At 42.2% G+C, this 18,426-nt stretch overlaps 1 protein-coding gene across 1 annotated transcript; it reads left to right on the top strand.

The window, feature by feature from the left end:
- Positions 1–7,502: 7,502 nt before the first annotated feature.
- Positions 7,503–14,158, top strand: LOC115006965 (hydroxylysine kinase-like). The gene is made up of 5 exons (XM_029429597.1): positions 7,503–7,521; positions 9,823–10,131; positions 11,801–11,943; positions 12,244–12,421; positions 13,595–14,158. Exons 1-5 carry the CDS (start codon positions 7,503–7,505, stop codon positions 14,032–14,034), a joined length of 1,089 nt encoding a protein of 362 aa, XP_029285457.1. The 3' UTR covers positions 14,035–14,158.
- The last annotated feature ends 4,268 nt before the right edge of the window (positions 14,159–18,426 follow it).

Raw genomic sequence — 18,426 nt, 5'->3', positions numbered from 1 at the left:
TTTGCTCCTCCCTCATTTTCACCATTGAGGTGCCCTTGAGCAAGACCCTTAATCCCAACTGCTCAGTGGCCATCAGATCACTCTGTGGTTGTACTGGGAAGCTTCCAGGCATGAATATGTACAACTGTGTTATTGTGATCAGGGTGTACGTCGGTAACGACTTAACTTTAACCACCGGAAAATAGCCCAATATGATCAATCCACCAGGATCCTGACTCATTCATTCACTGCCCAACAACCTGCTAATGAATGTTCCCTCAGAGCTGCTTGTACCTTCAAATTCAAATTCTGCAATAATCATTAGTGTTATTTCTGGGTTTCAGACATCTAGAAAATGAACAACAATAATCTTGTAAGTAGGCCTACATTAGCTTCAAGTAGGTATAATAATTTAAGTGCAGAACAATAGCTTCAAATAAGCCAAAACACCAAATCCGTCCCCACGTTAGCGTGTCGTTCTTTAATACTAAACCTGTTTCTAACTGGTACCGGCAAAGTGTCTTCACTTTACCTTTTCTCTCCTCTGCTCCTCTCCATGTCTGTGTGGAGGAGTCTGCCTTCACATCACATCAGGCGTTGGGGTGATGAGCGCAGCTGCGCAGGGTTGTCTTGCGGTTGTGTCACTTAAAGTAAATGGCCCGTTGATCCCCCGTTAAGTGATTGTCCTCCGCAGTGTGATGCCGGTTTGTGTTTCTCCAAAAGTGTATTCTGGTTCAACTGTTCACCGCTGGCCGTCATGTTTTTTTTTTTTAATTTTTACAGTATCCCTGTGGCCCCCACTGCCACAGCCTATGTAGCCTATGGTGTGAATGCGTCGCGTGTAATGATCGCGTGAAACTTTAGCAGCAGCTCTCATAATTCTGCCGCTGCAGAATGAATGTAGGGGAAACACTGGTCTTGTACACTGCTTACAAGCAACTCTGATACCCTCTGACTGAATCCGTATTGCTTAACATGAGGCATCTAGAAGGCCCAGCAGCGACTACACATAACCATATTCATACATATACACACTCTGATTGCACTTTTAAAAAAGTATAAACTATTTTTATATAAATATTTTTAACTATTTATTCCCCCGTATGATTGCTTATATTGTCTGACCTACTGCCGTGTTTTTAATGTTATGTATGTCTTTGTATTTTTTGCACACTGAGACAGAGTTGAACTCTGAATCTCGTTTTGTATAATGACAATAAAAGGCTTTAACTTAACTTTAACTTAACTAAAAGAGTAATAACACTTGACATGTAATGCAGTCATTTAGGTGTTTTCTTATCATTCTTTTTTTTTGTTTTCAAAATGGCATTTTGGTGGATGAGTTCGGCTTTCCACAGATTCCTGCCTTCTAGTTTTGTGTTGTTCTGTCGTTTTGTTTTCAAAAGAGTTTTTAAAAGTGGCGATAACTCTCACTGAGCCTGTTCAAATGTCTGCAGGTTATTTTAAAAATACAAAATAAATTGTGTGCTTAACCTTGAATTCTTTGGTTAATTATTATTTGTAAAGATTAAACCAGAACCAGATTAACTGGCCAACAACATCAACACATTAACAAATACCTCTTTCCGTTAATTACGCTCAATTCAATTCAATCTTTACGTAATTTAAATTTCTTGGATCGCAGCATTGCCAGGAACTTGACAACTTTTAGATGGATTACTTTTTTCCTTCACCACACAATGCAAACATTTGTGATATGAGTATTGTTACGTGTTTTAATATGTAGAAGAGATGGACCAGGAATCTTTGGGTTATAATATCAAGTTATTTATTTACATCAAAAGTGCAACAAAACATCAAATTATACTCATGAGGGCCAATCAGCTTCGCTGCTCCACAGAACACCAAAGTAGTTAACTGTGTCGCAGTTTTACAAAAAGGCCCCAAATGAGCATTCACATACAGTATATACACACTAGCAAAATATGAGTATCCCTTCTTTTTATTGGTTGTTGTAGGCCACCATCCAATGGTGGCCTTTGTTGGTGCAGTAGGCGTGATCATGCCTCTTGGCACAGTTTTATTTTTGGTGTCCTGATTTGGTACCTGTTCACATTTATTGGGAACTTACACTACATTAAGTATACATATTTGAATGTACACTACATTAAGAATACATGCTTGAACTTACACTACATTATGTATACATGCTGAACAGTAAATCTCTAATTCGTGTCTGAGCCTGACACAGGGTGTTAAAGTTTTACCATAACATCTTCAAGGTCTCATGCCTTGGGTTACTGCTGTTCAACACAACACCTGCTATGATAGCAGAATGGGCATCTTTTCTTACTCATACCTTATCTGGTTATAGTCAAAACAAAGCTAGCTCCCTGCACCCTGTGTGCCACAGTTCAAATCACTTTGTGTAAGTACTCTTTTTAATCATGGACATGCATATAATTCTGATCAAAAGTATAAGAATATAACATCATACATAGTAATGCGTATGATACTTTAACCAAGGTATAAAAGTACAAAAATATACATACATAGTAATGTGTATGTTACTTGAATCAAGATATAAAAGTACAACAATATAGTAATGTGTATAGTACATCAATCAAAGTATAAAAGTGCAGTGTACATCTAAGATTGAGCGATACATTCATGATTTCCACAGTATCAATATATTTCACATCTTAGCCACTATTTATGTAAGACAGTAATCAGCCGTCCCTGTAGCTATAGCTGTGTACAAATCCCTTGTATGCAGACAGCCAGTGTCCACACGCATGGTGAAGAGATGGTCTGCAGACTCTGAGGAGGCCCTGCAAGACTGTTTTGACTCCACTGCGTGGGATGTGTTCATGGACTCTCATGGAGAGGACATTAACAGTCTTACAGACTGTATCACAGACTATATAAACTTTTGTGTGGATAACGTCGTACCCACCCGAACTGTACGATGTTTCCCAAACAACAAACCTTGGATGAATCCTGAGATAAAGGCTCTCCTAAAAGACAAAAAGGGGGCCTTTAGGTCAGGTGACAAGGAAGAGCTGAGGATTGTTCAGAGGGAGCTAAGGTGGAAGATCAGAGAGGGAAAGAACACCTACAGGAAGAAGATGGAGGAGCAGGTGCAGCAGAGGAATGTCAGCAGTATCTGGAGAGGCCTGAAAACCATCTCTGGGTACAAGGAGCCAGACTCTCAGCCCAAGGGGGACCTAAAGTGGGAATATTTTCTCATTCACCCGTGCTGCAACCTCCATTGTTCTTATCACCGGTGTACGACCCTGTCATCTCCATCCTGCCCCCTCCCTCAACCCCCAACTGTCAGTTACTTCACACGGCCACTCTGTCTCCTGCTTCTCCACCCACTACCTACACTTTGTCCCTCACAGCCAACCAGGTGAGGAGTGAGCTCAGAAGGTGTAAGGCAAGAAAGGCTGCAGGATTGTGGAGCTACTGTTCAACCTGAGCCTGAAGCAAGGGAGGGTACCACAACTGTGAAAAACATCTTGTGTGGTACCCGTGCCAAAAACCCCACCCCAAGGACTTCAACAGGTACAGACCGGTGGCGCTGACATCGCAGCTGATGAAGACCTGACAGAGGACTTTGCCCTCTGGTGCCAGAGGAACCACCTCCTGCTCAATGCAGGGAAGACCAGGGAGCTGCTCTGTTTAAGAAGGGACATAGCAGACTTTATCTGCTGAGGAGACTGAGGTCTTTTGGAGTGCAGGCGATATTCCTTAAGACCTTCTTTGACTCTGGTGGCATCGGCTATTTTCTATGGAGTGGTCTGCTGGGGCAGCAGCATCTCGACTGCTGACAGGAAGAGACTGAACAGACTGGTTAAGAAGGCCAGCTCTGTCCTGTGGAGTTCTCTGGACACTGTGGAGGTGGTGGGAGACAGGAGAATGACGGCCAAGCTGTCCTCTCTATTGGACAACATGTCCCCCCCCCTCTAGGACACTTTGTTCGCATTGTGCCGCTCCTTCAGTGACAGGCTGCTTCACCCGCGGTGTCTCACGGAGAGAAACCGTAGGTCCTTTCTTCCTGCAGTGGTCAGACTGTACAATCACCACGGCCCCTGGTAGACCGCCACACCAAGAAAAGTATATTCCACCACTGTGTGCAATTATCAATGCCATGTGCAATATTCACTCTTAAAACTTTTTATCAATGACTCCGTACTTATACTATTGTTACTGTATTTTATTATATTTAATTGTGTAATAGCCACTTTACTTTCTTGTTCTTTTGCTGTAACAAGGTAAATTTCCCCGCCGTGGGACTAATAAAGGATTTCTGAATCTGATCAGAAAGTTGGACAGAATCAGGTCATCAGAATCAGAATCAGAAATCCTTTATTTGTCCGACAATGGGGAAATTTACCTTGTTACAGCAAAAGAACAAGGAAGTAAAGTGGCGAGTACACATTTAAATAGAATAAAATAGAGTAAAAGAGTTGTTGATAAAAAGTTGTAAAAGTGAATATTGCACATGGCAGTGATAATTGCAGAAGTTATAAAAAGTGAATATTGCTCATTGTAGTGATAATTCCACAACAGTGGTGGAATAGTCTGTTCTTCGTGTGGCGGTCTACCAGGGGCCGTGGTGATTGTACAGTCTGACCGCTGAAGGGAGAAAGGACCTATGGTTTCTTTCCGTGAGACACCGTGGGTGAGGCAGCCTGTCACTGAAGGAGCTGCACAGTTTGTGTTTGGCAGGCAGACACCCTCTTCACATTTGAGAGCAGGCCAAAGGCTTTGCTCTTTGACAAAGTTTCTAGTTAGGGCTGGCTCAGGCTTGCCTTGGACCAGCCCCTAGTTATGCACCTACGTTAATATTATTTTTAGAGGCACCGGGAAGCTTTTTTGACATCCTCCTGGATCACATCATGTTTTAATTTGACTACGTTGTTTATTCTCAACACAATACATCTATTGCACATCTGTCCGTCCTGGGAGAGGGATCCCTTCTCAGTTGCTCTCCCTGAGGTTTCTGCCATTATTCCCCCTTTAATTGTGAGGTTTCTTCTAGGGAGATCCCACCTTTAAACTTAAAGGTGTTTCATTATTGGTCTCACCTTTATCAGGTGGGACCAATAAAGTTTGTTTATTGAACACTGCTGTCAAATTATGCTTTTAACCACTTAACAACAGTTTTCATCCATTTTCAGAGAGGCTGTATCTTGCCCTTTGTTCCCTACAGTCAGCCATGATGGAGCTGTTAACGCCACTGTTACGACCCGGCTCGGCAAGGGAAAAGGGAGTAACATATAACCAGATGTTGATGGTAAATAAAGTATATTTATTAATAGAATATGGATAATTGGCAACCAATTGCTTTTAACGACACCACAAATAGAACAAAAGGAGGTTTCTTAACATAAGAGCATGAGGCGTCAAAGCCAACTAATACAAATAACCCCCAACCTAAACATTTCTAAAACAAAGCTCGGGGTGAAAACTTAATAACAAAAGAACACAACAAAACAGCGCCGGGGCACCCTAACGTCTAACAGAAAACGCTGCACTTCTAATCAAGTGACGCCAAAGATAAACCTAGTTCCAACACCTAGGATACAGTACACAGAATTTCAGCCAACAATATACGATACACGGAATCTAGTATCCACACAAGTACGAGGCATCTGGCTGACAACACCAGCAGCCCCGACTGTCGAGCTGGCCTGGCATTTGTATCCACCGGAACAGGTGCACACCAATCACAGCTCGGTCGTCATCAAGGTGAGAGGAGGAGGTGTCGCCGCAGCCAATCAAGGGGCGGTGGTCACACATCCAAATCTGCATACTTAAATAGGGAAAACAAGGTGCATGCATCCACAAAGTAATCCCTGCAGATAACTAAGGCCGTGGCCGTAACAGCCACATGTCGTTCGAAAGCTTAGAGTCGCGTCTATTTAGTGAGAAAAACTGTTTTGAGATCAAAATCACAACAGCAAGTACAGTAGGCATCTCACACAAGCAAGCACACTCACAATCAAACCCATAACTTTGAGCCAACTCACCTATGAAGTCTCATCATAATCCTGTAATCAGTAATAATCCAAAAAAACCACTTGTGTCATTGCAGATGTCCAAACGATCGTTTCCAGTAAAAATATATCCATCTTGAACATTGTCACATTGATAAAAGCCCATGAACAGCCGTTGCAATCTTTGAAATCAGCTGATCGATGTGTTTATTTTCGCAATGATACTAAAAATGGCATGTAGCAAGCTATTAGCGCTATTTTGATATTTGCTAACTGGATGCCGAACTCTGACCTTTCGATTGACACTTAATTTGAGCCAATCGGAGCTTTCATGCGTTATCTACAGCCATCAATAGCCAATGAGTGTCAACTTGATAAGGAAGTGCCAGCCCTCTTCTTTTGTTGACAGACAGAGCCCGCAGCAGCCCAGTCTCCCGGTGACTCTCGTATTTTGTAGCCAATGAACTGCTGGAGCTAGTTTTCTTTTTACAAATGTTATTGTCTTTTCATAATTGTATTTATTAATTACAAAATAAATACAAAAATATTACATTTCTTTTTGTTTATACTTCACTTACTTTGTGAAATTACCACTGACAGGGAATATTGGTATATAATAGTTATTTATAGTAAAGGCCAATAGTTATTTATGGCCTTTTTATCAATAATATCGCCAAATGCACAGCTTGTGAACGCCTGGTGTTACTCTTAGAAAAACGTGTCTAATATGTTAAGTTTTTATCCCTTTTATCTGAAATTGTAACCTGAACTTGGTAACACTTGGTGCTATGTTTCTATTGTGTTTTCCAGTTCATACCTACCAGCTATACCCATGAGTGTATATTCTTCAAATTCAGTATATTCAGACCACTATTACTCAATTATTCAATATTTTGCAAGAACAAAAAGAGAGTTATCTTTTGAATGAGACCAAAAGGTTGAAGAGCAGCTTTCAATTTACTTTTAGGTATGTCGTTTGTAGGTATTTTCAGGTAAATTCCCCCACCTCTTAAGAGGTTAACACAACAGGGCAAACTAGTTTTAGCTCCCCCTCCTCAAATGTACAAAGTGTTTAAAAGAAGGAGATCCACATTCTCTACTTGCTCTCACTTCGGACATTATCTGCTGAAAGACAATGGGTAAGTGCACATACGTATTATCTGTTAAATAACTGAAAAATAAAGTGCATTAAAAGCTCAGATAATCATTTAGTCATGTAGACTTTAACATTTAATATATATTTTTGGTCTGATGTCACAGACAGGGCTTAGAAGATGGCAATCCTTAAGATTTCATTTTTGGGCTACTGCTGGTAGTTGCATGGTAGCATGCACTGCACTTCTATACTACCGCTTCAATACCCCTAACCAGATGGGGCCACTATACATGGCTTCTTGCTAAAGCTTTCATATGGCAAATGCCCAGATGCCCCTCGTGTAGGTCATTCAGTACCTCTGCTCTGTTAAGTGTAGGAACTATGACCCTTATTCCCAAGAGAAAAACATCCGTGCTCCACAGACAGCTCAGTTCTACGGGTAAAGAAAAGCTTGTCTTATCATGTCGCTGGCTTTCACAAGTAAGAGTGATTGAAAAATAGAGGGAAGATGACAATCAGCCATTGTTGTACATTGACACTTTAATGCAAATCAATGATTAAAAGCATACCTGTTGTGTTCGTGAAAAATAGCTTAAGTTCTCTTTTTGATACTGTAATTATATCTCTGGCCAAAAGCATATGTGGCACAGTTTTTATTAAAATGTATATTAAAGCTCTCTCTGCCAGTAATTAAAAAAGTACATCAGTGGAACCATACATTTATGGCACAGTTCAAATAACTCTTTTGTAAAGATTTTCCAATACAGTATCTTAGTATAATACATAGTAGTCATAGTCATAGTTATTCACCTGTACTGATGACATGTCTGACGGCACTTGAAGAAACGAATCTGGTTTTGTTTACGCTTTAAGCTCCGATATGATTAACACCTAAAGTTTGACTACTTCCCATGTGTTTTTTAGCCTTTATCAGGTGAGACCCAAGCTAGTTTATGTTAAATTATCCCTTTAACATGAGGAGGATCTCTTTGGACTGGTTCCTCCTCAAAGATACAAAATGATCCTGTTCAAAAGCTTATGAAATCCACATTCTCTATTGCTTCGAGCCCAACGGCAAGTGATTTATGTCCAGGAAAGCAGGCAGAAAGCAGGCAGGCCCAAACAGGTAGTAAGTACAGGGAATGCTAGAATGCATAGCGTAGTGCAAAGGTAAAGTACATTTACTCAAGTACTATATACATTTGAGGTACTTTTACTTTATTTTATATTTTCTTCTCATTACACATTCTATTTCTACTCCACCACAATTAAGAGGGAAATATGTGCTTTTTATAGTCAGATTTATTTACTCTACAGATTTTTGTGTACAAAACACATCAACATATAAATGCAACTCTGAATTGATTAGTTGAAGCCTCCGTCAGAAGGAGCCTCAGTCAATCAATCAATCAATTAATCAATCAAATCAATCAAACTTTATTGTCATTTCAAGCTATACAATGTACAATTCAAATTAAATTTCGTCGTCCTGGCTTACTGTAAAAGTGACTGTAAAATTGGTCATAAATATTTAAAAGTGTCGTGGTGCTGATGCATAAATATAAAATTAAATGTGTACTTAAAATCTAAATGTAGTTTATATAAATAACATATATACACTCTATAAAATATATACATTTAAGAGTCCTTCACATTGCTCAGGAGAAAAAGTTATTTCGGGTTCAACAGTCTGACGGTTTGGGGAAAGAAACTGTTGCAGAATCTGGTTGTTCTGCTCCTTGTGCTGCGGAACCTCTTGCCAGAGGGCAGCAGGGAGAACAGGCCGTGGTGGGGGTGAGTGGGGTCTTTTATAATGTTCTGGGCTCTGGTGAGGCAGCGTTTATTAGCAGTGTCTCTGATGGAAGGAAGAGACGTCCCGATGATCCTCTCCGCTGTCCTCACCACTCTCTGCAGAGACTTTCAGTCTGAGGTGTTGCAGCTTCCAGACCAGGTAGAGATGCAACTGGTCAGTATGCTCTCTATGGTGCCTCTGTAGAACGTGGTGAGGATGGGAGGGGGGAGCTGTGCTCTTTTCAACCTGCGCAGAAAGTGCAGGCACTGCTGTGCCTTTTTCACCAGTGAGGAGGTGTGAAGGGACCAGGTCAGACTGTTTGAGAGTTGCACAAATAGCATCGGGCTGCCGAAAACTATACACTCGGTCAAACATCCTTCTGGCAGCTGTGAGAACGAAGCGAGGTGGGGTGGTTGGTTTTCTCGTTTCTGCCACTTTGACTATAATCCAATAAACAAACTTTAAAAAAGACACGGAACATGGCTGTAATATCTACAAGCGAGTCAGGCCGTTATACTTCCTCTCCCTCTGTACTGAGGGCAGACTACAGTGACTCAGTATCGCCTCTAGAGGAACAAGTGGTATTACAGACTGGATGGAGCGCAGCTAGTCAGTTAGCATGCTAATTTCAGTAGATATCTCTCTAACACAATACAGAGATATAACGTCAACACTGTTACCTCTTCACGTTCTGTTGATCATGTTAGTTAATTGTTGTAATGTTTTAAGTTTAAATTCTGAGATATTCTACACATTGAACCTTTAAGCAAAAAATAAATGCAGGACTTTTACATCAAATTAAATCAAAGCAGAATGACCTGGTATAAACAGGTAGGCGTCCTGTCAGAGTTGCATTTGTGTCTGCAAATGTTTTTTACGCCTCTTTTTAATTTCAATTAAACCAATTGTGATTTCTGGTTTTGATGTGAATTTTGGTAGATTTGCAGGTCAGATGTAAAATTGTGTTGCGATTTTACTCTTTTGTGCAGATAATGCCACAACTGTTGAAGCAAGGCCAATGCTCACCCCAAAGCAAGCAACCGATCTGACACTGCAACTGTATGGAGTGACCATAACTGAGATCTCCCCCCTGCCTAGTTATATTGACCAGAACTTCCTTATGGTGGACAAGGAGGGTACCAATTTCCTCCTGAAGATCATGAACTCAGAAGACAGCAAAAATGCCATCCGCCTGGAAGTTCAGACCCTCTCCATGTCCTTTCTACGCCAGCATGGAATTCCTACTCAGACAGTAATTCCCAACACCACGGGGCAGCTCATGAGTATGGAGGAAATAGGTAACAGCAGTCCAATTTCATAAAATGTATCTTAGCTTGAGTCATAAAAAACCAAGACGAGCGTGAATCTCAAGTTAATGCGGGAGGTGGCTGGTTAAACTAATGACTGTATGAGAATACACAATACGGACCCAATCCTAAAACAACTTGACTAAGTAAGACTAATATCTGAGAATCATCCAATGCCATGCCTATTGCACATAAACTAACCATCTGCATGCTGGAGTCTTGAATTTATCCAACAGATAAGAGTTGTATCATCTAACTCTCAAATAAGCCTATTTCCCCTGAAAAAAAACCTATTCCTTTATTCAATTTGTCAAACAAATAAAGCTGAAACTGAACCCTCTTCTTAATAAAGTTGTTATATATGGAATTAAACCAATAATAATCATGTCCACAGACTAGAGTCAAAATCCCCCTGCATTGATAAAAACAAGTAGGTGTTAGATTCCTTAGTTTTGTTTCTACCATGGGAAAGTGCAACAATCCGTCTTTGCCCACATTGAGCTAAGAAATATATGTGCGGCTTGTTCAAAGTGCACAAGGGAGGTGTATCGCTGCTTCATGTCCTAGTACAGAGGAGGCAAACCTGTTGGTTTAGAAATCAGGGCACTGATGGCTTAAGGCTATTCAAGGGAAAAAGAGAAGGACAAGTTGACAAATGATCAATTCAACTGTTGCCACTGATCCTAGTTTAAATTAGTATTAAGAACTTGTTTTGAAATGGTGACATTTAGTTTATTAGGTTCAACCTAATTCATCGTATGGATGAGATTATATTTAAATGTTACAGGTGATAATTCTCAATTCATTATGTCTCCAGTGACACTTTAATAGGTCTGTGTAGGAATGTAGTAAAAAAATTACTGCAAAAAAAAATCTGACTGCAAGTGAAGAGAACAGTGAGCGGGAGTCTTTTATTCTGCATTGTACACCCTTGGTACCTGTCGCACTACAGGTGTGCATAAGTTCTGCTCTTTAATCATCAATAAAACGCTATTCAAAATCTAAACAGTCTGGACATGAAAGAGGCCTGCAGGTGTTTTCCTTGTTTATCAAAGGTGTTCATTTTGATTACATGACACATTTACACCTACGTTGTAATTTGACGATGTGTGAGATTCTGTCGTGGGGCTTTGGCAGAAAGAGTTTCAGTTAGACCAGAAATGTAAGTTTATTGTCATCAGGACAAGACATTCATGAAGAACAAGTTTGCATAGGAGGCGACTGTTAGAAAGGACTGGACTATAAAGGGACTATAATAATGGGAAGTTCAGAATAATTTTTATTTTTGGCATTTTACCTTTGTTAGAGAGATAGGACAAATAGACTGGAATAGGGGAAAGAGGGGACTGCATACAACAAAGGGCTGCAGGTCTGATTCAAAATATAGACTGTCTGGTCTACCAGGTTAGCTACCTGGAATTTATAGTTCTATAATCATACTTATATTAATTGTATGATATCTGTATTACCAATGAGATTACCTGATTAATCACACGTTTTAATAGCAATGATCTAATGGAACCAACATCACTAGCTCTGCCCAATGTGAATTATCTTACAGAAAACACAAGGCCTTTTGTCCATTATTAGACAGTATTACATGAATCTTCTACACAAGATCATACATGAGTTGTTTTGTGTACCCACGTTACCTTATTAGACTGTGGACATGGTGCTCAGACCTACTGTGTGAGGTTGATGACCTATCTTCCTGGAAAAACCATCGCAAAATCTCCAGTCACTATACAAGATCTTTACCATGTCGGCAAAATGGTTGCCTCCATGGACAAGGCATTGCAACAAGTAAGTTCAAACATCAAACATGTATATTTCAACTAATGGATATTTTGGAGTAGATGGCTTTATGTAGCAGGTCTCCCCTCACTTCCACATGCAGCTGTTGCACTAATTGCAGATTATTTTATCTGTCCTTATTGTTCAGGTTCTGTCTGCTAATAACCAATTATATTGTCAGGAGTTGATGTAGAGCTAAAGGGAGAGTGAACATTGGCGAACACATTAACCATATCAACTTAAAGGGCCATAATATGTCTGATATGACTTCAAAAATATGTAGTATTACATTTATTTCTTTTTTTTCAGCTGGTATCTCCAAACCTGGATGTCTTACAAAATGATGCACTTTGGAGTTTATCCAGAATTCCTCTCATAGAGTGCTCCCTATCAGTGATGGATGGAAATCCCCTGCAGAAAGTGATCAAAGCAATCATTAAACAGTGTAAATCACACGTGCAGCCCAAAATCAGCTCTTTCCGAAAAGGTAATACAGATAACAAGCTTACAATTATTATGATCTGCATTCCTTTGGTTAACGATTTCACTGTGTTTATGATTCTGCTTGATGAAGCCCACTGACTTTGGTAATCGCTTGACATTTTTTTCTCTAGCACCACCAGGTTGAAATTTGTGGTTATGATTGAAATGTGTTTGCCACTTTGAAATGTTTTTACTATGGATTACTATGACATGTGGCTCTCACACGTGCATGTCCCCCTTTGGATGATTTATAATTTAAATTTGATGATCCACTCACCTTTCATCTCGAGCCACCATCTGGTCGAAATGTAAATGTTTTCATGACGTCGGTTAAGTAATGACATTTCGATTGTACTAAGCTGTTGGTGTTGGTGTATAGTAATAATTAGCAAAAGTTAGCATGTAACACACTAAACTAAAATGTGTTAGCATGTACCTCAAAGCATGATGTTCCAAAGTACAGTCTCAAAGAGCTGCTACCATGGCTGAAGACTCTTAATTTAGTTAAATTAACAATGGATCAAAAACTTGTATGTGAAAGGGGTGCCTCAAAGTGATGAACCCACAGAACATCATCAGCTAACTCTGCAGTTCATCTCAGTTCTAGGGAGCTCCCTTTTATTTTACAGACCAAAAACTTTACCGTTTTAGTTAGAATAGCGCTCTTGCCACTCTCATAACGTCAAACGGTAACAGTTTCTTTTCTTTCTGCAATAAAACTAAAAACTCACTTTACACTACCTGCCCAGCTCCAACCTTTACACGTAGTTGATTCGCCAAAACCACCATCATTACCATATCATAACTATACCGTAGCTGCCATGTGCAGATATAAAAAATAAATAATAATAATTAGAAATATATATATATTTATTCAATATATTTTGGGGTTTGGCAGAATTTCCCAATATTAACATTCTTGTCTATGGAAAGCCAATTTCTTCTCCGATGTATAAATGAAGTTATATCATTAAGTGTATAAATTAAATGTTTCTAAAGTTGAACTGACCAGGAAAAATCTAACAGATAACAAAGCTAAATACCTCTATACTATGGTAACATATATCAGAAATCAATGGCTGGAATTTGGCTTGCCTTCATGAAATAGATGCAATTACCTCAAATAAATGAACTGTTCCTCCCCAACAGTACTTTTGTTTCTTTGATGTCTTCACAGGAATAATACATGGGGACACAAATGACATGAACATCATTGTCACACCTGTAGGCAACGGGCGTCATGAGGTGTCAGGCGTGCTGGACTTTGGTCTGCTCATGAATGATTGCTATGTATTTGAAGTGGCAGTAACAATCGCTTACATGATGCTGAAGAGCACCAGTCCTTTGGATGTAGGTGGAGCAGTGTTGGCAGGCTGGGAGAGCATTATGATGCTCAATGATGATGAAAGGGATTGCCTCTTCCTGCTGGTACTCGGTTGGTTGTGCCAGTCTGTGGTTTATGGCCGGTGCAATGCCAAAAAATACCCAGACAACAAGAAATATATCCTGACTTCATCCGAAGATGGGACTCGGCTTATTACTAAACTGTGGGAGCTGGGCAAGAAAGAAGTAGAAAGGAAATGGTTCACAGATGCCAGCACATTCTCGGTCAATTAATAAATAATTGTTTGTCAATGGAGGAGCATGAAAGAGAATAAAGATAACAAAGAATATCGGAATTCTAACTTCTTTACAGTTTTTGAAAAACATTCTTACTGTGGAATTTTACCATATTTGACTCAAACAATATTTCACACTTTGTACTGCTTTTTAGTACCATTAACCTCTTACAGTGTGGAAATACCTACAAACGACATACCCAAAGTAAATTGAAAGCTGCTCTTCAACCATTTGCACCAGCTGCATGATTATGGTCTCATTCAAAAGATAACTCTCTTATTGTTCAAAACAGTGAAGAATCACTCCAAGTGCTTCTGGCACTTAGTAATAGTGGTCTGAATATACTGAATTTGAAGAAAATACACTCCGCCTGAATTTCTTTGTTGGAAAAGATGCCTGAAGATGGGAATAGCTGGTAGTCGAACTTCTTCTGAACTTGAATATAATAAATATTATTTTAAAAATAAATAACATTTGTAAAAAATAAATGAAAAAAAACATAGGAAATGACGTATCAAACGATTCAACCATTCATTGGCTACACAATACACCAGTCATCAAGAGAATCGGTTGCTATTGGCTCAGTCTGTAAACAAAAGAAGAGGGCTGATACTTCCTTATCAAGTTGACACTGATTGGCTCTTGATGGTTATAGATAACGCATGGAAGCTCCGATTGGCTCAAATGAAGTGTCAATCCAACGCTAAGAGTCCACCCTACATTCGGGAAGTGCCTAAACAGCACTGAATGCTCAAAATATTACGTTTTGACCATGTATGATCACAAAATGTTACAGATCGATTTCACAGATTGCAACAGCTGTTCATGGGCTTTTATCTACGTGACGATATTCACGGTGGATATCTTTTTACTGTAAACGATCGTTTGGACCTTTGGCAATGACACCGGAGTGTTTTTTTTGGATTATTACTGATTGTATTTTTCCCTCCCTCTGTGATTGTTAATTTGATCCTCCTGTATCCATTCACCCTGCCCTTGTGTCTTTGCCTTTCTCCCCCAGCTGTGTCTTGTTCCCTCGTTTAGTGTCTGTGTATATATCCCTGTCCGTCCCAATGTGCCTTGTCGGATCATCATTCATGTTACATTGTTACCTGTTTTCAGTTTTATTTGTTACTTTGTATTTTTACTAACTTTCGGTATAATAAAGCTCTCTTGTTAAACTCTTGTCTTGTGTCCTGCAATTGGGTCCTCTCACTTGTACCACACCGTGACACTAGAATTATATTAACAATGTATTAACATTTATAACAGCCGATAAATTGGATTATGTAGGAAGTTTTTATTAATGTCTAACTTTTATAATTGCAGATGACTTACAAACACTTGCCTCGGCTAATTAGAAACCCAAGAGTATCTCTTAATGGATCATCAAATTGTATAACTGTATTGGCACAAAGTAAAAACACACAACTATGTTACTGCTTTGAGGTACTTGAATATTTCCATCTTATGTACTGAACACTTGCTGGCTTCCAGTGTCCATCCATCCATCCATCGTCTACCGTTTATCCGGGATCGGGTCGCGGGGGCAGCAGCTCCAGTAAGGAACCCCAATCTTCCCTTCTCCGGGCCACATCCTCCAGCTCCGACTGGGGGATCCTGAGGCGTTCCCAGGCCAGTGAGGAGATATAATCTCTCCACCGAGTCCTGGGTCTTCCCCGGGGTCTCCTCCCAGCTGGACGTGCCTGGAACACCTCCCTAGGGAGGCGCCCAGGTGGCATCCTTACTAGATGCCCGAACCACCTCAACTGGCTCCTTTCATCGTAAAGGAGCAGCGGCTCTACTCCGAGTCTCTCACGGATGGCTGAGCTTCTCACCCTATCTCTAAGGGAGACGCCAGCCACCCGTCTGAGAAAACCCATTTCGGCCGCTTGTACCCGTGATCTCGTTCTTTCGGTCATGACCCAGCCTTCATGAGCATAGGTGAGGGTAGGAACGAAGATCGACCGGTAGATTGAGAGCTTTGCCTTCTGGCTCAGCTCTCTTTTTGTCACAACGGTGCGGTAAAGTGACTGTAATACCGCCCCCGCTGCTCCGATTCTCCGGCCAATCTCTCGCTCCATTGTCCCCTCACTCGTGAACAAGACCCCGAGGTACTTGAACTCCTTCACTTGGGGTAATGGCTCATTCCCTACCCGGAGTAGGCAATCCACCGGTTTCCTGCTGAGAGCCATGGCCTCAGATTTGGAGGTGCTGATCCTCATCCCAACCGCTTCACACTCGGCTGCAAACCGATCCAGTGACTGTTGAAGGTCACAGACCGATGATGCCATAAGGACCACATCATCTGCAAAGAGCAGCGATGAGATCCTCAGGTCACCGAACTGCAACCCCTCTCCTCCACGACTACGCCTCGATATCCTATCCATGAAAATCACGAACAGGATTGGTGATAAAGCGCAGCCCTGGCAGAGGCCAACATTCACGGGAAACGAGTCCGACTTACTGCCGAGTATCCGGACACAACTCTCGCTTTGGGCGTACAGGGATTGGATGGCCCTCAAAAGTGACCCCCTCACCCCATACTCCCGCAGCACCTCCCACAGTATCACCCGGGGGACCCGGTCATACGCCTTCTCCAGATCCACAAAACACATGTAGACCGGATGGGCGTACTCCCAGGCCCCCTCCAGGATCCTTGCGAGAGTGAAGAGTTGGTCCGTTGTTCCACGACCAGGACGGAATCCGCATTGTTCCTCTTCAATCAGAGGTTCGACTACTGGCCGAACCCTCCTTTCCAGTACCTTGGAGTAGACTTTACCAGGGAGGCTGAGAAGTGTGATACCCCTGTAGTTGGCACACACTCTCTGGTCCCCCTTTTTAAATAGGGGAACCACCACCCCGGTCTGCCAACCCCTAGGCACTATCCCAGACTTCCACGCAATGTTGACGAGGCGTGTCAACCAAGACAGCCCCTCAACACTCAAAGCCTTCAGCATTTCTGGACGGATCTCATCAACCCCTGCGGCTTTGCCACTGTGGAGTTGTTTGACTACCTCAGTGACTTCCATCAGGGAAATTGACGATGATCCCCCATCAGCTTCCAGCTCTGCCTCAACCATAGAGGGCGTGTTAGTCGGATTCAGGAGTTCCTCAAAGTGCTCCTTCCACCGGCCGATAACCTTCTCAGTTGAAGTCAGCAGGGTCCCACCCTTGCTGTACACAGCTTGGATGGTTCCTCGCTTCCCCCTCCTGAGGTGCCGGATGGTTTTCCAGAAGCACCTTGGTGCCGACCGAAAGTCCTTCTCCATAGCTTCTCCAAACTTCTCCCACACCCGCTGCTTTGCCTCTGACACGGCAGAAGCTGCTGCCCTTCTAGTCCTTCGATACCCTGCAACTGTTTCCGGAGTCCTCCCGGATAACATAACCCGAAAGGACTCCTTCTTCAGTCGGACGGCTTCCCTGACCACCGGGGTCCACCACGGTGTTCGAGGGTTACCGCCTCTTGAGGCACCTAAGACCTTGAGACCACAGCTCATCACCGCAGCTTCAGCAATAGAGGTTTTGAACATCGCCCACTCAGGTTCAATGCCCCCAACCTCCACAGGGATTGCTGAAAAGCTCCGCCGGAGATGTGAGTTAAAGATCCCCAGGACAGGGGCTTCCTCCAGACGTTCCCAGTTCACCCGCACTACCCGTTTGGGTTTACCAGGTCTGTCCAGAGTCTTCCCCCACCCCTTGATCCAACTCACCACCAGATGGTGATCAGTCGACAGCTCCGCCCCTCTCTTCACCCGAGTGTCCAAAACATGCGGCCTCAGGTCAGATGATACGATTACGAAATCGATCATTGACCTTTGGCCTAGGGTGCTCTGGTACCACGTGCACTTATGAGCATCCTTATGTTCAAACATGGTGTTTGTTATGGCCATTCCATGGCTAGCACAGAAGTCCAACCAACAAACGACCGTTCGGGTTTAGATCAGGGAGGCCCTTCCTCCCAATCACGCCTCTCCAGGTGTCTCCATCGTTTCCCACGTGTGCGTTGAAGTCTCCCAGCAAGACTACGGAGTCCCCTACTGGAGCCCCCTGCAGGGCTCCATTCAGGGTCTCCAAGAAGGCCGAATACTCAGAGCAGCTGGTTTGGGGCATAGGCACAAACAACAGTCAGAGTTTTCCCCCCCTAAACCCGAAGGCGTAGGGAGGCGACCCTCTCGTCCACCGGGATAAACTCCAACGTAGCGGCGCTCAGCCGGGGGCTAGTGAGTATCCCCACCCCGGCCCGACGCCTCACACCTTGGGCAACTCTGGAGAAGAATAGAGTCCAACCCCTATCCAGGAGTACGGTTCCAGAGCCAAGACTGTGCGTGGAGGTAAGCCCCACCAGATCCAACTGGTAGCGATCCACCTCCCGCACTAGTTCAGGCT

This window comes from Cottoperca gobio, chromosome 4, assembly GCF_900634415.1.
Source record: "Cottoperca gobio chromosome 4, fCotGob3.1, whole genome shotgun sequence".
NCBI lineage: Eukaryota > Metazoa > Chordata > Actinopteri > Perciformes > Bovichtidae > Cottoperca > Cottoperca gobio.
Note: the sequence above shows the minus strand (reverse complement) of the source record. Positions and strands in the feature narration are given on the sequence as shown.

What these genes read in the sequence shown, in the direction of transcription:
- LOC115006965 (XM_029429597.1), top strand. An exon ending in TGGACAAGGCATTGCAACAA is followed by an intron (nt 11,944 to 12,243) that starts GTAAGTTCAAAC and finishes CTTTTTTTTCAG; the next exon opens with CTGGTATCTCCAAACCTGGA. An exon ending in AATCAGCTCTTTCCGAAAAG is followed by an intron (nt 12,422 to 13,594) that starts GTAATACAGATA and finishes ATGTCTTCACAG; the next exon opens with GAATAATACATGGGGACACA.